Below are 23,712 nucleotides of genomic sequence, written 5' to 3'. Positions count from 1 at the left end.
GATATGCTGGGCTCTAAGCTTCCTAATAGTCTATGGGAATGGAAGTGGTTGGTTTTACCCCTCTATTTACAGAGTCTGATGGGACAGGAATGGAACCCCTGAGACTATGCTTTGGCTCATAAATTATCTATGGGAATGACTGAATGAAAAAAAAAAAAAAAGTCAACAACTGCTGAGTGATGAGACTCTATACTGTAGTCTATGGGACAGGGAGGCTGAGTGATGAGACAATGCTGGGCTCTCCATTTACTGTAGTCTATGGGACAGGGAGGCTGGTCCTGAGACTCTTATACTGTAGTCTATGGGGGAACACTGGATGGTTCTCTCCAGGATGTCCTTGGCAGGGGCAATTTACTGTAGTCTATGGGACAGGGAGGCAGAGTGATGAGACTATGCATGGGCTTCTAAACTGTAGTCCTGGGACAGGGAGGCTGAATGACGGGATACATCCCAAAGCTTCCTAATAGAATTGACCAATGGAAGTGGTTGGTTTTACCCCCAACCAAGAACCAGACGACAGACCAAGAACCAGACGACAGACGACCAGAGTCTGAGGTCACTCAATGGAACCCCCGATTCCTTTGGACATAAATTATATGGCAATGACTTAAAAAAAAACCAACAACCGCTTTCTTGTGAGTAACCAGTAAGTTATGTTTTTGATGTGTGTGGTGGGTGTGTGCTGAGGGCTTCTCCCAGTGGAGTCAGTCTCAGGGTAGACCGGTCCTTCTTGGTTAGCAGGTAACACTGGATGGTTCTCAGGCGGTCACTTGGCAGGGGCAAACTCTGGCTGCAGCTCCAGAGTGGACTCATACCAGCGCATGGCCTTCTCAAACTCCTCCTGGACACACCCACCAGACACAGACCCACCAGACGGCAGACCCTGAACAAGGAATAATAAATACAACTGATCAGTATTTACACAAATTACCACAATTTATACCCATGTCATCATTTGACACAGACCATTAGCATTCTTCAACACACCCACCTGACACGCAGACAGACCCTGGAACCAGACCCAACCTGACGACAGACCCAGCATAACCAGACCCTGAACCAGACGACACACACACTTACCAATACCAGCATAAATAACCTGCTTCACAACCACTGACACGAAGGACAGAAGCACCTAAACCAGACGACAGACCCTGAACCAGACGGCAGACCCTGAACCAGACGACAGACCCTGAGCCAGACGACAGACCCTGAACCAGACCCTGAGCCAGACCAAGGCAGACCCTGAGCCAGACGGGACAGACCCTGAGCCAGACGGCAGACCCTGACCCTGAACCAGACGGCAGACCCTGAACCAGACGGCAGACCCTGAACCAGACGACAGACCCTGAACCAGACGACAGACCCTGAACCAGACGACAGACCCTGAACCAGACGACAGACCCTGAACCAGACGACAGACCCTGAACCAGACGACAGACCCTGAACCAGACGACTCATGGCCAGGACATGACAACAATGCTGGTCCGTTCCCATGGTGGTGGGCTCACCATGGCGATGTAGACGTTGGCGAGGGTGAAGTGGTTGACAACGAAGTGCGGGGCGATCTCCACAGCCATGCGGGCCACGGTCAGAGCGTCCTCCCACAGCCGCGCGTTCTGGAAGATGTTGGCCAGGCTGATCAGAGGTACATCCTGAGAGGGAGGACGGGGAAGGAGGGAGAGATACTGAATCATCACACAGCCCTAAAGCACAGGGTCATGTTCAGCAGTTCACACAGTAGAAAGAGGTTTTGCAAAGGAAAACAAACGTGTGTGTTATTATTGGGCAAGTCTCAGTCCATGTTACCTTCATGTGGTGCGGGGCGTAGTGGAGGGCTTGGCGTAGGCAGTCGATGGCCCTCTTGCCCTGACCCTTCACCCTCCAGTAGAGAGCAGACATGCTGGACAAGACCCACGATGTCTGGTTCTGCTCAGGAGAGGAGAGACTTTCATTTGTCTGCAGGATTTTATTGATCTTTATACTGCCAGAAGATGCTGTGATTTGGGTGAAACAGGGTTGTAGAATAGCCTGACGGGAAGCTGCCACCTCCACAAACACCTACCTTCTCCAAGACCTTGGCGATGCGCGTGCCCACCTGCTCAAAGGACTGAGGGGAGAACTTATCTTTGCCCAGATTCTGTAGAACCTGAATGACAAACGGATATCTGGTTGAGGATCATGGCAGAACAGTGAAATGATAGAGACTGGTGAGATGTGAGAAACTCTGCCCCCTCCCTCTCAGAGTAGACTCTCTCTGCCCCCTCCCTCTCAGAGTAGACTCTCTCTGCCCCCTCCCTCTCAGAGTAGACTCTCTCTGCCCCCTCCCTCTCAGAGTAGACTCTCTCTGTAGACTCCCTCTGCCCCTCCCTCTCAGAGTAGACTCTCTCTGCCCCCTCCCTCTCAGAGTAGACTCTCTCTGCCCCCTCCCTCTCAGAGTAGACTCTCTCTGCCCCCTCCCTCTCAGAGTAGACTCTCTCTGCCCCCTCCCTCTCAGAGTAGACTCTCTCTGCCCCCTCCAGAGTAGACTCTCAGAGTAGACTCTCTCTGCCCCTCCCTCAGAGTCTCTCTCTGCCCCCTCCCTCTCAGAGTAGACTCTCTCTGCCCCTCCCTCTCAGAGTAGACTCTCTCTGCCCCCTCCCTCTCAGAGTAGACTCTCTGCCCCTCCTCTCAGAGTAGACTCTCTCCCCTCTCCTCTCTCAGAGTAGACTCTCTCTGCCCCTCCCTCTCAGAGTAGACTCTCTCTGCCCCCTCCCTCTCAGAGTAGACTCTCTCTGCCCCCTCCCTCTCAGAGTAGACTCTCTCTGCCCCCTCCCTCTCAGAGTAGACTCTCTCCTCCCTCTCAGAGTAGACTCTCTCTGCCCCCTCCCTCTCAGAGTACTCTCCTGCCCCCTCCCTCTCAGAGTAGACTCTCTGCCCCCTCCCTCTCAGAGTACTCTCCTGCCCCCTCCCTCTCAGAGTAGTCTCTCTCTGTCTCCTACCTCTCTGAGTTGACTCTCTCCCTACCTCTCTGAGTTGTGTAGTGGATGGCGGCGCGGTTGGCCACGCCAGCCAGGTGGTCCAGGGTGTGCATGCTGGCAGCCAGGTTGGCGTTGCACAATGGCTCCACCGCAGGCTCCTGGAGTGGAGTGGTGAAGTCTATGTGTTCTGTGATGCTGCGGAGGGAGGGGGGAAACGAGAGAACAGCGGAGGGGAAAACGAGAGAACAGCGGGGGAGGGGGGAAACGAGAGAACAGCGAGGGAGGGGGGAATAGAACTTTAGACATTTTTCTAATTAAAAAGTGGCTTTGGATGTAAAGAAGATATTTATTTTGCCAAAATTTTGAACTCCTCCTTCGCCAGAGTCAGATGAAGTCATGGTTACCAATGTTATGTGTACAGTTTGAAGGAAGTTGAGGGTAGTTTTATGCTAGTTGCTACAGTAGACTTCCTGTCACTGGGCTAGTGAGCAATGGCTCCAGACACGACCGTGCTTCATATGGCACAGAGACATACAAATGGTATCCAAGAGTTCATCTTAACAGTGTAAATATATATATTTTTTTAAGAGTTTAAATCTTCAACTATCCCTTTAAGTCCTAATAAAGTGAATCCAAACTGACTTCAGTGGCAGTCAACATTTTACTAGTTTATTAGTTAGTTGAATCAGCTGTCAGTGCAGGGTTGGAACAATGTGGACCGGGAGGTAGATTCCCCAGGGGAGGGTTGGAACAATGTGGACCGGGAGGTCGAATCCCCAGGGGAGGGTTGGAACAATGTGGACCGGGGGTAGATTCCCCAGGGGAGGGTTGGAACAATGTGGACCGGGAGGTAGATTCCCCAGGGGAGGGTTGGAACAATGTGGACCGGGAGGTAGATTCCCAGGGGAGGGTTGGGAAACCACTGTCACACACTATATATAGTTATGTTATAACCAGACAGAGTTGAAAGGTTGAATTTACAACACTGTCCTAACCCCTTACACAAGACAGACAGAGGTCAAAGGGGAAGGTTGGTACTGACTCGATGTTCTTGGCAGACACGGCCAGCCAGGTACTGGCCACGGTGGTGAGGTCGACCCTGCGTGTTCTCTGGCACTCCTCTGGCCCCGGCCAGCCCAGACCGGTGTAGTCCCTCCATCGCCCTGCACACACACACTTTCTTCAATGATGATGACTAAAATAACTGTCTTTATGGGAGAATCTCAAATTGTATTTCCTTGATTCCTCGCATCCTTCTCAGAACCCATTGGATGTTAAAGTTGAGGTCCCTCCCAACTGGCCTTCTTCTCCAATGGGTTTTGAGGAGGCGGCGAGAGGACACGAGGAGTCAAGTAAATACAATAGAGATTGTTACTGTGAGTTTGTCTGTGAGCATGCAGGCTGTTTATTACCTGAGGGCCCAGGGGACGGGATGGTGGGGCCACTGATCTCCAGGACAGAGTGGCCTCCAGGGAGCAGTGTCTCCCCCTGCAGGGTGTCCTCAGCACTGCCCCAGACCTCAGGGCTGTCCGCCTTGGGCTTCCTCACACGCTTCACCTGGAATGTGATCTGTGGAGGACCAGGAACACAGAGAGGGGGGGGGATGTTGGGCTGGGGCCTGGCTACTGTTTGGACAGAACTTTTTATACATCATGGTAGTTACTCAGGACAGGACATGTACCACTCAGCCCCCTGTCTGTCTCTATATTACATCATGGTAGTTACTCAGGACAGGACATGTACCACTCAGCCCCCTGTCTGTCTCTATACTACATCATGGTAGTTACTCAGGACAGGACACCTACCCACTCAGCCCCCTGTCTGTCTCTATATTACATCATGGTAGTTACTCAGGACAGGACATGTACCACTCAGCCCCCTGTCTGTCTCTATATTACATCATGGTAGTTACTCAGGACAGGACATGTACCACTCAGCCCCCTGTCTGTCTCTATATTACATCATGGTAGTTACTCAGGACAGGACATGTACCACTCAGCCCCCTGTCTGTCTCTATATTACATCATGGTAGTTACTCAGGACAGGACACCTACCCACTCAGCCCCCTGTCTGTCTCTATATTACATCATGGTAGTTACTCAGGACATGTACCACTCAGCCCCCTGTCTGTCTCTATACTACATCATGGTAGTTACTCAGGACAGGACACCTACCCACTCAGCCCCCTGTCTGTCTCTATACTACATCATGGTAGTTACTCAGGACAGGACATGTACCCACTCAGCCCCCTGTCTGTCTCTATATTACATCATGGTAGTTACTCAGGACAGGACACCTACCCACTCAGCCCCCTGTCTGTCTCTATACTACATCATGGTAGTTACTCAGGACAGGACATGTACCACTCAGCCCCCTGTCTGTCTCTATACTACATCATGGTAGTTACTCAGGACAGGACATGTACCACTCAGCCCCCTGTCTGTCTCTATATTACATCATGGTAGTTACTCAGGACAGGACATGTACCACTCAGCCCCCTGTCTGTCTCTATATTACATCATGGTAGTTACTCAGGACAGGACACATGTACCACTCAGCCCCCTGTCTGTCTCTATATTACATCATGGTAGTTACTCAGGACAGGACATGTACCACTCAGCCCCCTGTCTGTCTCTATATTACATCATGGTAGTTACTCAGGACATGACATGTACCACTCAGCCCCTGTCTGTCTCTATATTACATCATGGTAGTTACTCAGGACAGGACATGTACCACTCAGCCCCCTGTCTGTCTCTATATTACATCATGGTAGTTACTCAGGACAAGGACACCTACCCACTCAGCCCCCTGTCTGTCATCCTCATCAGTTCCCGGACAGCATGGCCCTCCTCCGCCCCGGTCCGCTCCCATCACCCGGTCGTTCTTCAGCACGCGGATGCCCCTCAGGTCGCCCCGCTTGCCCCCTACGTCCAGAGCCCCCTCGAAGGCCCCCATCAGCTCCTCCTTCAGCTGCCACTCCTCCTCATCCCTCTCTCCTCCTCCAGGCTGTTGGCTTGCCTCTCCAGAGCCGTTACTGTCCAGCACCACCTCTGTTACAAACAGAAAGGCAGGGTCCTGTTCATTAGGTACCAAACGGAAGAAAACGGACAGAAACAGGGAGGGTTTAACATGACATGTAGTTTTTCCATTGCAAAACGTTTTGCTACAGTGCCCTAATGAACAGAACCAGATGTTTGAGCATAACTCCATGAACAGTTCTGTTCATTTGATTTCATACATAGTCCAAATCACAAGGGTCTTACTCTCAAACAGGAGGGCCTCCTCCACTGTGGAGACAGGCAGAGCCTGGGCAGCTGTGGTGGTGGGGTCCTCCTGCTGCTTCTGTCTACTGCCAGCCTCCCATTCATCTAGATGTAGAGTCACATCCTCCTCACCGACACACAAAGCACCCTCTGTTGACACACACACACACACACAGCACACAAGCAGCCATCAGCACACACACACTGACCTTCCAACCATGTGCAGGACGTTCAAGCAACAAATACAGAAACCAGAACTGGACATCATAGTGGAGACGGGTCTCTCTTGTAACCCTGCACCTTTTCACCTCTACATAGAAAGTGTGTGTGTGGAGGTTCTAAACATGGTGAGAGAGTTGGCGTCTGATTGGCAGATATAGACTTTTTAAAAAGCAGCAGCAGCTGGACTATTTATAACAGCTTCAATTATTGAGAGGAACATTTCCACTCCACTTAAAACACTTTCCTCAGAAAGAGACACAGAAAGAGAGAGAGAGAGAGAGAGACTCCACATTCTAGAGAGAAACAGAAAGAGAGACACAGAAAGGAGAAAGAGAGAAGAGAAAGAGAGAAAGAGAGAGAGAGAGACAGAAAGAGAGAAAGAGAGAGACACAGAAAGAAGAGACACAGAAAGAGAAGAGAGAGAGACACACAGAAAGAGACAGAACAGAAAGAGAGAGAGAGACACCAGAAAGAGAGAGAGAGACACACAGAAAGAGAGAGAGAGACACAAATCACAGAGAGACACAGAAAGAAGAGAGAGAGAGACAGAGAGAGAGAGACAGAGAAGAGAGAGACAGAGGAGAGCAGAGACAGAGAGAGAGAGACAGAGAGAGACACAGAAAGAGAGAGAGAGAGACAGAAAGAGAGAGAGAGAGAGACAGAAAGAGAGAGACACACAGAAGAGAGAAACACAGAAAGAGAGAGAGACACAGAAGAGAGAGACACAGAAAGACAGAGAGACACAGAAAGAGAGACACAGAAAGAGAGAGAGACACAGAAAGAGAGAGAGACACAGAAAGAGAGAAACCAGAGGGCGGACTGCAGATAGATTCCAGGTCTATCTCCAATACTACAGCTGATCACCTGATTAATATTAAAGCCTCTAGACAAGATAGTCAGACAGGGGTCAAAGTTTGAATTTACAACACTGTCACCACTTACACAAGACAGACAGAGGTCAAAAGGGGAAGGTTGGTACTGACAATAAAATAAGCCAAGTACGACTTATCCCAGTCCTCCCAAATTAATTTCCACAACAATGGACAATAAAGTATGGCATGAGAGGTGAACCGGGGCACTCACGCGGACATGGCGAGCGCTGCAGGTTGTATAGGAAGGGGTAGAACTGCAGGCATCGCAGAAGGGGCAGGCTGGCACGGCACTGGGCACAACTGGCAGAGAGAGCCAGGGTCTGGCGGAACAGGTCCAGGGCGCCCGTCACGTTGCCCTGGGCCAAATTCACGCTCACCAGGCTCAGGAGAGTGTGGGGCTGCCAGGGGACCAGAGGAGAGCAGGGAAACAGTCATTAGAATGGATATCATTATATAACATCCCATTAGGACCATACTGTGGATTAGGACCATACTGTGGATATCATTATATAACATCCCATTGGGACCATACTGTGGATATTATTATATAACATCCCATTAGGACCATACTGTGGATATCATTATATAACATCCCATTAGGACCAAACTGTGGATATCATTATATAACATCCCATTAGGACCAGACAGTGGATTAGGACCATACAGTGGATATCATTATATAACATCCCATTAGGACCATACTGTGGATATCATTATATAACATCCCATTAGGACCATACTGTGGATATCATTACATAACATCCCATTAGGACCATACTGTGGATATCATTATATAACATCCCATTAGGACCATACTGTGGATATCATTATATAACATCCCATTAGGACCATACTGTGGATATCATTATATAACATCCCATTAAGACCATACTGTGGATTAGGACCATACTGTGGATATCATTATATAACATCCCATTAGGACCATACTGTGGATATCATTATATAACATCCCATTAGGACCATACTGTGGATTAGGACCATACTGTGGATATCATTATATAACATCCCATTAGGATCATACAGTGGATATCATTATATAACATCCCATTGGGACCATACTGTGGATTAGGATCATACAGTGGATATCATTATATAACATCCCATTGGGACCATACTGATTAGGACCATACTGTGGATATCATTATATAACATCCCATTGGGACCATACTGTGGATATCATTATATAACATCCCATTGGGACCATACTGTGGATATCATTATATAACATCCCATTGGGACCATACTGTGGATTAGGACCATACTGTGGATATCATTATATAACATCCCATTGGGACCATACTGTGGATATCATTACATAACATCCCATTAGGACCATACTGTGGATATCATTACATAACATCCCATTAGGACCATACTGTGGATTAGGACCATACTGTGGATATCATTATATAACATCCCATTAGGACCATACTGTGGATATCATTATATAACATCCCATTAGGACCATACTGTGGATATCATTATATAACATCCCATTAGGACCATACTGTGGATATCATTATATAACATCCCATTAGGACCAGACTGTGTATATCATTATATAACATCCCATTAGGACCATACTGTGTATATCATTATATAACATCCCATTAGGACCATACTGTGGATATCATTATATAACAACCCATTGGGACCAGACTGTGTATATCATTATATAACATCCCATTAGGACCATACTGTGGATATCATTATATAACATCCCATTAGGACCATACTGTGGATATCATTATATAACATCCCATTGGGACCATACTGTGTATATCATTATATAACATCCCATTAGGACCATACTGTGGATATCATTATATAACATCCCATTAGGACCAAACTTGGGACCATACTGTGGATATCATTATATAACAACCCATTGGGACCATACTGTGTATATCATTATATAACATCCCATTGGGACCATACTGTGGATATCATTATATAACATCCCATTAGGACCATACTGTGTATATCATTATATAACATCCCATTAGGACCATACTGTGTATATCATTATATAACATCCCATTGGGACCATACTGTGGATATCATTATATAACATCCCATTAGGACCATACTGTGGATATCATTATATAACATCCCATTGGGACCATACTGTGGATATCATTATATAACATCCCATTAGGACCATACTGTGGACATCATTATATAACATCCCATTAGGACCATACTGTGGATATCATTATATAACATTCCATTAGGACCATACTGTGGATATCATTATATAACATCCCATTGGGACCAGACTGTGGATATCATTATATAACATCCCATTAGAGAACACTGTGGACATCATTATATAACATCCCATTAGAGAACACTGTGGACATCATTACATCCCATTAGAGAACACTGTGGACATCATTACATCCCATTAGAGAACACTGTGGACATCATTACATCCCATTAGAGGACACTGTGGACATCATTACATCCCATTAGAGGACACTGTGGACATCATTACATCCCATTAGAGGACACTGTGGACATCATTACATCCCATTAGAGGACACTGTGGACAACTCCTAAGGGTGCTGTATGACATTTTATAACTGGTTTAATTTAACCTTTATTTAACTAGGCAAGTCAAACAACAACAAATTCTTATTTACAATGACGGCCTACCCCGGCCAACGCTGGGCCAATTGTGCGCCACCCTATGGGACTCCCTATCCCGGCCAGATGTGATACAGCCTGGATTCGAACCCGGGATTGTAGTGACGTCTCTTGCGCCGAGACGCAGTGCCTTAGACCGCTGCGCCACTCGGGATATATGTCATGCAAGAACAGGAACATGAATGTAAGAAAAGGAGTGTGTGTGTGTGTGTGTACACCTCGGAGGTGTTGAGAACCAAGGCGTCCTCCAGCAGAGTGTGATTTGATTGTTACGTGGAGCAGACCATTGCTGAAATACCAGTCCACCGTATCCTACTAGAACAGCCTCAGATATAGCTGCAAGCTGTAACTAGTCCTGATATTTGGCAGTCTCAGCCAGGTACAACACCTAACAGTGCGTGGCCTGCAGGCCTGCCTAAGACTGGAGCAAAGCAGCGGGCTAGGAACTGCTCTTTGTCAGCTGTTCCTGTCGGCTGTCTGAAGAACAAGGTGCTTTCTGTATCCTTCAGTGGCCACGCATACAAAGACCTTTGAAATGTTTCCATCCTTCTCGAATGTAATGTGATTTGTGGATTTAAATAAAGTAGTTAAAAGTGTGTGTACCTCAGAGGCGTTGAGTGCCAGGGCGTCCTCCAGCAGAGTGTGTGCGTGCGCGCTGAGGCCGTGGCGCAGAAGCAGATTGGCAGCGTTGACGAGGGGCAGGTGGCGCTGGGTGGGCGGAGCCGAGGCCAGGGAGTGGCGCAGACACTGCAGCGAGCTGGTACCGTTACCCTTCGCCCGCCAGAACAACGCCGCCTCGTTCTGGAGCAACCAGCCAGGGGCGCTATCCTGGAGGAGAGGAGGATTTACACGGTCTGAAGACGGATCATTTCCTATTACAACTGTGGCTGTTTATTCTGACAGAACAGCCCAAAGCCATCGCATTTCTCAGGACAGTAGTGGAGGATATTTCTGATATGAAACGACGCTTCTCTGTTCTACGGCGCTCACCTTCTTCATGGCTCGGGCTATACTGGCACCAGCCTGCTCCAAACTCCAGCCTCTGCTGCGAGACAGCAGTACCTGCACACACACACACACACACACACACAGGATCAGCGCACAGTGACACACTTCAACCCTGCTCCAGTGGGGCAGCTCTGTGGCTGACTCAGTGGTGCTCCCAGTGGTGAAGATGGGTACTGTGACAGAAAACACATTTCTGTTGTCTCTGTATAATGGATTAATAAAGATGGTATTGTATTGAATCCAAAGTCCAGTCTCTAAAATATGTTGATGTTACAGACCACCTATCCAACACACGCACTGACCTGGGTGGCGTGGGGGTCTGGCAGCTCCTTGTCCTCCAAGGTCCAGCCCACAGAAGCAGGCAGGTCAGCTGGAGGGGGCTGGAGCACAGGGCCACAGTCTGGAGAAGCCAGGGAGGAGGGAGGGGGTCCGGTACCGTACAGCACCGTCTGGAGGCTGAACACAGATTAGCAAATACATGAATGTCATATCATACATGTTACGCAAACCATGCTGAGGAAGAGGCTCTACGAGTCAACACAATCGTCCAGCACACACACGGCTTCAAGATACAACACACACCATGTTAGAAACTGGCACAAAAAGGTAGCATATACAAACAACCTGGCACACGCTAACCCGGGGCCCAGTGTCTAACACGCTAACCCGGGGCCCAGTGTCTAACACGCTAACCCGGGGCCCAGTGTCTAACACGCTGACCCGGGCCCAGTGTCTAACACGCTGACCCGGGGCCCAGTGTCTAACACGCTGACCCGGGGCCCAGTGTCTAACACGCTGACCCGGGGCCCAGTGTCTAACACGCTGACCCGGGGCCCAGTGTCTAACACGCTGACCCGGGGCCCAGTGTCTAACACGCTAACCCGGGGCCCAGCGTCTAACACGCTAACCCGGGGCCCAGTGTCTAACACACTAACCCGGGGCCCAGCGTCTAACACGCTAACCCGGGGCCCAGCGTCTAACACGCTAACCCGGGGCCCAGCGTCTAACACGCTAACCCGGGGCCCAGCGTCTAACACGCTAACCCGGGGCCCTGTGTCTAACACACTAACCCGGGCCCTGTGTCTAACACACTAACCCGGGGCCCTGTGTCTAACACACTAACCCGGGGCCCTGTGTCTAACACGCTAACCTGGGGCCCAGTGTCTAACACGCTAACCCGGGGCCCAGTGTCTAACACACTAACCCGGGGCCCTGTGTCTAACACACTAACCCGGGGCCCAGCGTCTAACACACTAACCCGGGGCCCAGCGTCTAACACACTAACCCGGGGCCCAGTGTCTAACACACTAACCCGGGGCCCAGTGTCTAACACACTAACCCGGGGCCCTGTGTCTAACACACTAACCCGGGGCCCTGTGTCTAACACACTAACCCGGGGCCCAGCGTGTCTAACACACTAACCCGGGGCCCAGCGTCCTAACACACTAACCCGGGGCCCAGCGTCTCCACACACTAACCCGGGGCCCAGTGTCTAACACACTAACCCGGGGCCCAGCGTCTAACACGCTAACCCGGGGCCCAGCGTCTAACACTCTAACCCGGGGCCCAGCTGTCTAACACACTAACCCGGGGCCCAGCGTCTAACACACTAACCTGGGGCCCTGTGTCTCAGGTGGGAGGTAGAAGGTGGGTAGTAGGTGGGCGGGGGGATGACAGGAAACTCATCAGCACAGTCTGCCCTCCGAGGCCACAGCAGCCTCTGAATGTCCTACAGACAAAACACACGCAGTCAACTCCACAGAACCTTTAGACTGTCCTGCCAAACACAGCACAAAGCCCACTATCCACACACACTAATAAATCCTGCCACACACACACACACAGTTTGAACTCACTTCGGTGGGGAGGCCTGGTGGCCCCAGAGGGCTGCAGGCTCAGGGTCTCCGGACACAGAGGGGTGGAGGTGTGAGCTGGTGGTCTGGTTGGTGCTTGGCTCCGACACCAGAGCAACGCTGCCCGCCACAGAGACCTCCTCTCCAAACTGGATGTGGTGGACGTGCTCAAACAGGTCTCCACGGTGATAACGCACCGGCAGGTCAAGGGGCAGAACAGGCTGCTCTGTTGTTGGCCCAGACGACACATCTGGTGGTTGCCTGAACAAAACAACTCATTATTGATGCACTATTTTATGTTTACCAAGGTGAATAGACAGAATTAACTGCCCATCTCTAAATGGACATATTCATTTATATAAAACTCAAATCAAAATGTTCAAGTGTGTGTATTGCATGTGACTGTGTGTGTATATTGTGTGCGAGTGTGTGTGTTTATTGTGTGTGAGTGTGTGTGCGTATATATTGTGTGCAAGTGTGTGTGTGTGAGTATATATTGCTGTGAGTATATATTGCGTGTGAGTGTGCGTGCGTGCGTGCGCGTGCGTGCGTGCGTGTATAGTATCTCACCCAGCTGTGCCTCCTTGGCCATCTGGGTCTCGTGGATGATGTTGCGGAGGATCTGCTCTTCCTGCAGTAGCTTGTATTTGTCCAGGGCCTCTACAAGGTGCTGGGACTCTACAAGGTGTTGAAAGCGCAGGTAGTGGTCATGCTGTTTCTGGTATTCCTTCAGCTCGTTCAGCGTGCGCTGCAGAGACCTGGGGGTGTGACAGAACACATATAGCTAGCCAGAGGCCTACTGACAGGTCACTGTGCTGTTATACACCGAGTGTACAAAACATTAAGAACACCTTCCTAATATTGAGTGGCTCCCATTGCCCTCAGAACAGACTCAATTCGTCGGGGCATGGACGCTACAAGGTGTTGAAAGCGTTCCACAGGGACTCTACAAGGTGTTGAAAGCGTTCCACAGGGACTCTACAAGGTGTTGAAAGCGTTCCACAGGGATGCTGACCCATGTTGACTCCAATGCTTCCCACAGTTGTGTCAAGTTGACTGGATGTCCTTTGGGTGGTACACCATTCTGTATACACACAGGAAACTGTTGGGCGTGAAAAACACAGCAGGGACGGCAGTGTAGCCTAGTGGTTAGAGGATTGGACTAGTAACCGAAAGGTTGCAAGTTCAAATTCCCGAGCTGACATGGTACAAAATCTGTCGTTCTGCCCCTGAACAGGCAGTTAACCCACTGTTCCTAGGCCGTCATTGAACATAAGAATTTGTTCTTAACTGACTTGCCTAGTAAAATAAATAAAAATAAATTGCAGTTCTTGACACAAAGACAAAATCTTTTGTCTTTACCCTCAACGGCACACATACACAATCCATGTCAGAACTGTCACAAGGCTTAAGAATTCTTCTTTTAACCCGTCTCCTCTCCTTCATCTACGCTGATAGAAGTGGATTTAACAAGTGACATCAATAAGAGATCACAGCTTTCACCTGGATTCCCTGGTCGGTCTGTCATGGAAAGAGCAGGTGTTCATAATATTTTGTCGACTCAGGTTATTTTCAGCATTGTAACCTGTGCCACATGAAGAGGAAGTCTGTGTCCACAACAATACTTCCCTTCCCATCAAATCCCCTTCAAAATGGTTCCTCACTCTCTATGATCCTAACCACACCCTGAGCAGTGAGGCGCTGTGCCTTTACCTGTGTTGGGCCTCCAGGCGCTGCTCCAGTTTCTGCTGACAGAGGACAGCGTGCTTCCTCCTCAGGGCCTGCTCAAAACCCAGCTGGGCCTGGAGAGCCTGCTCATAGCACAGCACTGAGTGGTTATACTCCCCCAGCATCTAAAGACAAAGAGGATAGAGGACAGGAGGTAGAGACAGACAGAGATAAATAATCTATTAGAGATGATTCACTCGTCTAGTATAAATGGAGAGAGAACTGAAGGTCAGGGCCGGTAACATTGACAATAAATCAGCAGGAATACACTTCCTGAGCACCTGAAGAAAACCATGCCAACAAGCACTGCAGTCACATCCTACATCCATATTCACTGCATAACTGTTGGAGAAATTATTGCTATACTCCAGTTTTGTAAAAAAATCGAAGTGTCAGTGTATCAGCCTAGTGTCTAAGCCCCCTGTCAGTGTATCAGCCTAGTGTCTAAGCCTCCTGTCAGTGTATCAGCCTAGTGTCTAAGCCTCCTGTCAGTGTATCAGCCTAGTGTATAAGCCTCCTGTCAGTGCATCAGCCTAGTGTCTAAGCCTCCTGTCAGTGCATCAGCCTAGTGTATAAGCCTCCTGTCAGTGTATCAGCCTAGTGTATAAGCCTCCTGTCAGTGTATCAGCCTAGTGTATCAGCCTAGTGTCTAAGCCTCCTGTCAGTGTATCAGCCTAGTGTCTAAGCCTCCTGTCAGTGTATCAGCCTAGTGTCTAAGCCTCCTGTCAGTGTATCAGCCTAGTGTCTAAGCCTCCTGTCAGTGCATCAGCCTAGTGTCTAAGCCTCCTGTCAGTGCAAGCCTATCAGCCTAGTGTCTAGCCTAGTGTCTAAGCCTCCTGTCAGTGTATAAGCCTCCTGTCAGTGTATCAGCCTAGTGTCTAAGCCTCCTGTCAGTGTATAAGCCTCCTGTCAGTGTATCAGCCTAGTGTCTAAGCCTCCTGTCAGTGTATCAGCCTAGTGTCTAAGCCTCCTGTCAGTGTATCAGCCTAGTGTCTAAGCCTCCTGTCAGTGTATCAGCCTAGTGTCTAAGCCTCCTGTCAGTGTATCAGCCTAGTGTCTAAGCCTCCTGTCAGTGTATCAGCCTAGTGTATAAGCCTCCTGTCAGTGTATCAGCCTAGTGTCTAAGCCTCCTGTCAGTGTATCAGCCTAGTGTATAAGCCTCCTGTCAGTGCATCAGCCTAGTGTCTAAGCCTCCTGTCAGTGCATCAGCCTAGTGTATAAGCCTCCTGTCAGTGTATCATCCTACTGTAAGTGTCGATGTAGTGAAAACATTAAAAGCAGACTGTATGTGAACAAATACCAACACAAGTCTACGTCAACATCCCTCCAGAAATGTTAAAACGTAGTGGAAACAAATGTTGCAGAACCACGTGTTCTATTTAAAGTCTACATTTGGTTTAAATCACCTAATGCCTGCTTTCTTTATCGTCATTAGACATCCCTAAAAACTGACTTCGGTGTTCCTCAAGGGTCAGTGCTTGGACCCCTGCTCTTCTCTTGATAGATGCTAGTACCGTTTCACGACACATGATGTAGAATGGTGCCTCAAAGGGAATGATAGAGCTGCAACTGTTGATGAAACCAGATGATGATGTCGTACAGCTATCTTTCTGTGGTTTTGTCTGTCTTGTGTGTATTCCATCAGGAACCAACTTGGAAACAAGTGGAATCTCTTTAACGTGTTATCTCCTGGGTTGTATTCAGTGCATCTACTAGTGGTGCTGTAACTCACTGCGTAGATGTTGCCCAGGGTGTAGTGGCTGGTGAGAAGGTCAGAGGTCAAATCCAGGGCAGTGTGAGCCACGATGGCAGCGTCAGCAGAGAAGTGGGCCCTGTGCAGGATGTTGGCCATGTTCACCAGGGCCAGGTCCTTGTGCTGCCTGGATACACAACAGACAACGAGAATGGGACTTAAAACTCATATATGATCCACTGTTTGAATGTTGAATAACCATAGCTGGGACATGTTCATTGGCCACCAAAGGGCAGACAACATTATGGAATACTAGGATTATGGAATACTAGGGCCAATAAGAAAGGCTCATTTAGTTTTCCATTGCAAAGTGCTTTACATCATGTGTCCTAATGAACATGACCCTGATGCCTGACAAGCTGAAGCCAGGGGCTGAGTTTTCCTTTGTTCGTACCTGGGTGAGAAGTGCAGGGCCCGGATCACACAGTCCACCGCCCGCCTGGGCTCATTCTTTATCCTCCAGTAGAACGACGCCAGGTTATACAGCACCCAGGATGAGGAGTTCTGGACAACACAACAAACAGGTCATCAGAAGGGAACTATATGAAAGTCAAACCAGAACAGTGACTGTCCATTTATAACATTGACCAAATCAGTGCATAAAAGTTTAAAGTAATTCCATGCAGCTATATATAAACCAATAAAAACAGACCAGACAGTGTTGGTGAGTGTGAAGAGTGGCGATAGAGCACAACGTACCCTCAGCAGGCCCTGCTGGATGCGATGGCCCACCTCATCCATGCTGCGGCCCAGTTTGTGGGACAGGGAGCCAAAAATGGGGTCCTCTTTAGAGAGCAGAGGAGATGTGAGGTTCACCTGTTCCTGCACGCCCTGGAAAACATAGACATATATGGCACAGATCCAGACAAGTATGTGTCATCACATTAACAAGCGGGTTTGGTTTCCCCTTCAAACTCACCCGGAGATGCTGGAAACCGTGGATACTATATGGGAGCTCAAATACTCTGGCACAGTCAGGCTTCTCCAGATCCGGGGGTAGAGGGGACCTAAAATCTACGTAATCCTCAGGGCTGAAAGAAACAGCCATAGTCAAGGTCCAGGGAGAATTAGTGTAGTGCCCAGCAGAAGAGGGGGAACAAGAAGAGAAAGGTAACCAGTGGTTGACTTGTATCATGTAGCTGTTTAAAATGCCTGATGATGTAGGACATGCAGATCTAGATTTGAAAGACAAGCCATCATGGTTTATTCTATCAGAAATCTTCGCTGATTTCTCATCACCAGGGTGTCATCAAGAATACTTGTCCTCTTGTAAACTCCCTACGTTCTCCAATGTTTGAATATCACTGTGTGTTCTAATAATGACTTCTGACAGTATGTAAATACTTCCATTGTTTATTTGTGGGCGGCAGGTAACCTAGTGGTTAGAGACTTGGACCAGTAACCAGCAGGTAACCTAGTGGTTAGAGACTTGGGCCAGTAATCAGCAAGTAGCCTAGTGGTTAGAGCTATGGGCCAGTAACCAGCAGGTAGCCTAGTGGTTAGAGCGATGGGCCAGTAACCAGCAGGTAGCCTAGTGGTTAGAGCGATGGGCCAGTAACCAGCAGGTAGCCTAGTGGTTAGAGACTTGGGCCAGTAACCAGCAAGTAGCCTAGTGGTTAGAGCGATGGGCCAGTAACCAGCAAGTAGCCTAGTGGTTAGAGCGATGGGCCAGTAACCAGCAAGTAGCCTAGTGGTTAGAGCGATGGGCCAGTAACCAGCAAGTAGCCTAGTGGTTAGAGCGATGGGCCAGTAACCAGCAAGTAGCCTAGTGGTTAGAGACTTGGGCCAGTAACCAACAAGTAGCCTAGTGGTTAGAGACTTGGGCCAGTAACCAGCAGGTAGCCTAGTGGTTAGAGCTATGGGCCAGTAACCAGCAGGTAGCCTAGTGGTTAGAGCGATGGGCAAGTAACCAGCAGGTAGCCTAGTGGTTAGAGCGATGGGCCAGTAACCAGCAAGTAGCCTAGTGGTTAGAGACTTGGGCCAGTTACCGAAAGGTTGCTAGATCGAATCCCTGAGCTGACAAGCTAAAAAGATGTCGTTCTGCCCCTGAACAAGGCAGCTAACCCACTGTTCCTAGGCCGTCATTGTAAATAAGAATTTGTTCTTAACTGACTTGCGTAGTTAAATAAATGTTAAATTAAAACAAATATATATTTGTTTGTATAAAAGTTGATTTTGTTTTGTGCTGTAGTGTCATGATGCGTGTATATTGTTGAAAATCTCCCAAAAAATGACTCATGTCATCGGTCAATGTCAATGATAAGATGAAGCCGTTTTGGAGCGCGACCAATGGATTCGTTACACGGCACTGATGACATATGTCAACATCCCTTATCAGTGCTTCCCCTTGATAATGAGTTATGTGAGGGCACATTAGTAACAACCAACTGATTGGTCAAGAGTGCACAGCCTGGGCTTACCTGATGTCTTTACTCTCCAGGGAGATGTAGGTACCATCGTAGAGATCCAAGTCTCCCAGGGGTACTTTAGCCATGACACAGTCGGCATCCTCTTTATAGTGTCTCTGCTCCAAGCCCGTGTCCCTGTCCTCATTCTCCTCAATGTGAATCTTCTGAGCGACAAGCTGCTTCTGAACAAAGCAGGGGTCAGAGACATGAGATTCAGACCTTTCAGTGTGGCTTGATTTAGAAGCAATGCTATATCTCACTGGGACAAAAGAAAGGAAGACAGGTTGTCCCATCTGATGTGATCCAATATATATTCTTCAATAATCAATGAGTATTAAATGACTATTGAAAAGCTGTGAATATTGGAGATATTGCATCTTTCAAGTAAGGGAGAGCACAGCAGTATAGATGTTTAACACAGTGGCCTTGGACTAACATTGTAAAACCAGGAAGTAGAGCAATAGGCTATGAGCACTGTGAGGTAGTCATTAAAAGATGATCATCACCTCTAACTTCTTCAGGTAGTTGACACGGGTCTCCTGTCGCATGAAGATGACAAGGTCATGTGGATGTTTAAGATTCAAAGGAGAGTCAACCTGCAAAAAAACTGAAAATGTTAGTCTTTAAATAAACAGTACCTGTTTCCACTCTATGACTCGACCCCAAAGACTAAAGACCTCTGAATCCGCTGACCACAGTACACGTGAATTGAGACAGCATCAAAACAGAATTGAGGCAGAGGAACCTGGCTGATTTGACACCGTAATTACGTAGTAGTAGCAGTTGGTAATCTTTGTTTTTTTCCCAATCCATCCGTTTTAGATAGTTTGGCCACAGCTGAACAGAATGTCAATGGCTAAATAGTCTGAACATTTAAAGTCCTTCTAAACATCACTTGTAAGTGGATACATTAGATTAGTTGTGTATAGCTACAAAGGTTATATCAAATAATATTTTATTTCATAAACCCCTTTTATTTATGGGCTTACATCAAGCCCAAAGCACAATTTTACATTCAATTCACTTAGCTTCGATGCAACCAAGAGAGTTTTGACATTGTGCTGGATGTCAAAACTATTGGTTGCATCAGAACTACTAGTTAGCTGGATGTGCCGACTCTGAGTCTGTCAGCTCTGTTGTGCCCATTATCTTTGAGCCCAGTAGCTAATTAGCTAGCTTGGCAACCTACTACCTACCAATCACCTATCACTAGATTGCGTTATTTCAGATTTTCTAGGATGATTGGATGCCTTTAGCTAGTTAGAGCTAGCTAATATGTAAGTTAATTCTGGCTTACCCAGAGACCCCGTTCTCTAACTAACTTAGCTAACGTTATTTATCTAGGGGGTCAGCATTGCTGCATTACTGTGCTAGCAAAAGTCCCAGAGAGGAACTTATAAAAGTAGTTAATTGGCAATCGATGGTTGACAAGCTAGTATGAGCCTTCAGCCGTGTTAGTAAATGTTAGCAACAGTAAAGTCAAAGAAACGGGTTCTACCTATATGTGTTAAAATCGTTACCTAGCTAGCAACATACGGTTATAAACACGGGCCGTTAACGTACTTGCTGTTGAATTTTTCCATCTTCAGTGACGACCCAGTGGGTGGTAGCTCCTCCGGGTTCGGCCAATATTATACAGAGTAGGATAAAAATCTTCCCTTGAACTGACACTTTTCGGGAAACGTTTACATAGGGCAGAGACCCAGAACTGATTTTCCTGAGGTCCGCCATTTTTCTGTCTTCTTTACAGATGTGTTGTGGCAGAAGAAGAAGCCGAAAAAAGTTAACTTCCTGTGTGTCACTTCCTTGTTTATTTTTTATATTCCTTGGTATAATAGTTGTTAGCTAAAACTAGCTACCGAGTAAAAATGCCAGGGCGTTGTTCAGCTTTCAACTGTAGGAATACGTTTAAAAATGTTAAACATAAAACAAACAAGGTTACATTTCACAGGTAGGCTTTCAGCATCTGATTAACGTCGACATTTGGCCAGCTAGCTCGTCAGCTTACGTTAGCTACAGTGCTTGGTTAGCTTGTGTAGCTAGCTTACGATTTCCAGTAATACATCGGCTATACCTTGATTTAGACGAATGTGACATAAATGTTATTTATCTTATCATAAAGAACGTGTAACTTCTAAGCAAATGAACACCCCTTAGTACCCCGGCCTAAGTGCTCGCTGTTTCATCCCTGTCTTTTTCGATTAGCATTTATAACAATAACAAAGCCTAGCCACTGATTTTGGTAAATACATGAGGGATGGGGCTGGAGAAATGTAACGACTGTCAAATTCATAGACATAGCTATGAATGCAAGGACTGCCCAGAGTGACCATCCATGATGTCAAAATGATAGTTTTAGCAATGTTGTGAGGATATAAAGTGTTTGTTTACAATTACACACTTATATTTTGGGTTCTGATGGGGTATGACAGTTGAACTAAGCTCATGGTGCATTTATAAGTTATATTCTTCAAGAATCAATGGTTATATATAATTAATTTAAAAGTCAAAAAATGTATGTTACAATCACAGATTGCCCTGTTGTTTACATTTTGTTCTTTTAACATTTTTCCTATGTTAACAGCTTTCCAAAGCGTGATCCTAAACGAATAAAAGAGTGGGTGGGTCAGATGAAATGGAAAGACTGGCAGCCAACCCCTCATTCCTTACTGTGCTCAGAGCATTTTGAGGAGAGGTGCATGGATAGAACTGGGCAGACAGTGCGTTTACGTGATGATGCAATACCAACTATCTTTGCCTTTCCTAGTCACCTACAAAAAAAGGTATTTAGTCAATTGAGGCAGGTGTGTTGTTTTCATTTAAACTATTAGACCAAACTGAGTCTGGCGGTTGTGAATTTAACATATGAGGGATTCTTGAAACGTGCTTTGGCTTTGTTGGTTGAGTTGAACTTTGTGTTTTATTGTTGAGTTCTTGTAGTTTCAGAAAACAGCCGGAAGGAGGAAAAGAGTAACCTTGGTGAGAAATGCAACATTAAAAAAATGTAACTGTATTACCAGTTTTCCATTGGTGTTGCTGTTTACTCTGAAGGATATGAAAAATGTCATACCAGTTTTCCATTGGTGTTGCTGTTTACTCTGAAGGATATGAAAAATGTAACACCAGTTTTCCATTGGTGTTGCTGTTTAACATTATTTTATTTATTTCACCTTTATTTAACCAGGTAGGCTAGTTGAGAACAAGTTCTCATTTGCAAATGCGACCTGGTCAAGATAAAGCATAGCAGTGTGAACAGACAACACAGAGTTACACATGGAGTAAACAATTAACAAGTCAATAACACAGTAGAAAAAAAATGTCTATATACATTGTGTGCAAAAGGCATGAGGAGGTAGGCGAATAATTACAATTTTGCATATTAACACTGGAGTGATAAATGATCAGATGGGCTTGTACAGGTAGAGATATTGGTGTGCAAAAGAGCAGAAAAGTAAATAAATATAAACAGTATGGGGATGAGGTAGGTAAAATTGGGTGGGCTATTTACCGATAGACTATGTACAGCGATCGGTTAGCTGCTCAGATAGCAGATGTTTGAAATTGGTGAGGGAGATAAGTCTCCAACTTCAGCGATTTTTGCAATTCGTTCCAGTCACAGGCAGCAGAGAACTGGAACAAAAGGCGGCCAAATGAGGTGTTGGCTTTAGGGATGATCAGTGAGATACACCTGCTGGAGTGTGTACTACGGGTGGGTGTTGCCATCGTGACCAGTGAACTGAGATAAGGCGGAGCTTTACCTAGCATGGACTTGTAGATGACCTGGAGCCAGTGGGTCTGGCGACGAATATGTAGCGAGGGCCAGCCGACTAGAGTATACAGGTCGCAGTGGTGGGTGGTATAAGGTGCTTTAGTAACAAAACGGATGACACTGTGATAAACTGCATCCAGTTTGCTGAGTAGAGTGTTGGAAGCTATTTTGTAGATGACATCGCCGAAGTCGAGGATCGGTAGGATAGTCAGTTTTACTAGGGTAAGTTTGGCGGCGTGAGTGAAGGAGGCTTTGTTGCGGAATAGAAAGCCGACTCTAGATTTGATTTTAGATTGGAGATGTTTGATATGAGTCTGGAAGGAGAGTTTACAGTCTAGCCAGACACCTAGGTACTTATAGATGTCCACATATTCTAGGTCGGAACCATCCAGAGTGGTGATGCTAGTCGGGCGTGCGGGTGCTGGCAGTGAACGGTTGAAAAGCATGCATTTGGTTTTACTAGCGTTTAAGAGCAGTTGAAGGCCACGGAAGGAGTGTTGTATGGCATTGAAGCTCGTTTGGAGGTTAGATAGCACAGTGTCCAAGGACGGGTTCGATTGGTGTTGCTGTTTACACTAAAGGATATGTAAACTGTACTACCAGTTTTCCATTGGTGTTGCTGTTTACACTAAAGGATATGTAAACTGTACTACCAGTTTTCCATTGGTGTTGCTGTTTACACTAAAGGATATATCAAATGTACTACCAGTTTTCCATTGGTGTTGCTGTTTACACTAAAGGATATGTCAAATGTACTACCAGTTTTCGATTGGTGTTGCTGTTTACACTAAAGGATATGTAAACTGTACTACCCGTTTTCCATTGGTGTTGCTGTTTACACTAAAGGATATGTAAACTGTACTACCCGTTTTCCATTGGTGTTGCTGTTTACACTAAAGGATATGTCAAATGTACTACCAGTTTTCCATTGGTGTTGCTGTTTACACTAAAGGATATGTCAAATGTAATACCAGTTTTCCATTGGTGTTGCTGTTTACACTAAAGGATATGTAAACTGTACTACCAGTTTTCCATTGGTGTTGCTGTTTACACTAAAGGATATGTAAACTGTACTACCCGTTTTCCATTGGTGTTGCTGTTTACACTAAAGGATATGTAAACTGTACTACCAGTTTTCCATTGGTGTTGCTGTTTACACTAAAGGATATGTAAACTGTACTACCAGTTTTCCATTGGTGTTGC

The 23,712-nt window shown here is 47.0% G+C and overlaps 1 protein-coding gene and 1 pseudogene across 1 annotated transcript; one reads left to right on the top strand and one right to left on the bottom strand.

Moving 5' to 3' along the window:
* Positions 1-651: 651 nt before the first annotated feature.
* On the bottom strand, positions 652-20,491 carry LOC135529570 (tetratricopeptide repeat protein 17-like; annotated as a pseudogene).
* A 72-nt stretch (positions 20,492-20,563) lies between these two features.
* LOC135529573 (THAP domain-containing protein 2-like) lies at positions 20,564-21,768 on the top strand. The gene is made up of 2 exons (XM_064958241.1): positions 20,564-20,691; positions 21,325-21,768. The coding sequence occupies exons 1-2, from the start codon at positions 20,609-20,611 to the stop codon at positions 21,569-21,571; spliced, it is 330 nt and encodes a 109-aa protein (XP_064814313.1). The 5' UTR covers positions 20,564-20,608; the 3' UTR covers positions 21,572-21,768.
* The last annotated feature ends 1,944 nt before the right edge of the window (positions 21,769-23,712 follow it).

This window comes from Oncorhynchus masou, unplaced genomic scaffold (assembly GCF_036934945.1).
Source record: "Oncorhynchus masou masou isolate Uvic2021 unplaced genomic scaffold, UVic_Omas_1.1 unplaced_scaffold_1186, whole genome shotgun sequence".
NCBI classification, from domain to species: Eukaryota; Metazoa; Chordata; class Actinopteri; order Salmoniformes; family Salmonidae; genus Oncorhynchus; species Oncorhynchus masou.
Note: the sequence above shows the minus strand (reverse complement) of the source record. Positions and strands in the feature narration are given on the sequence as shown.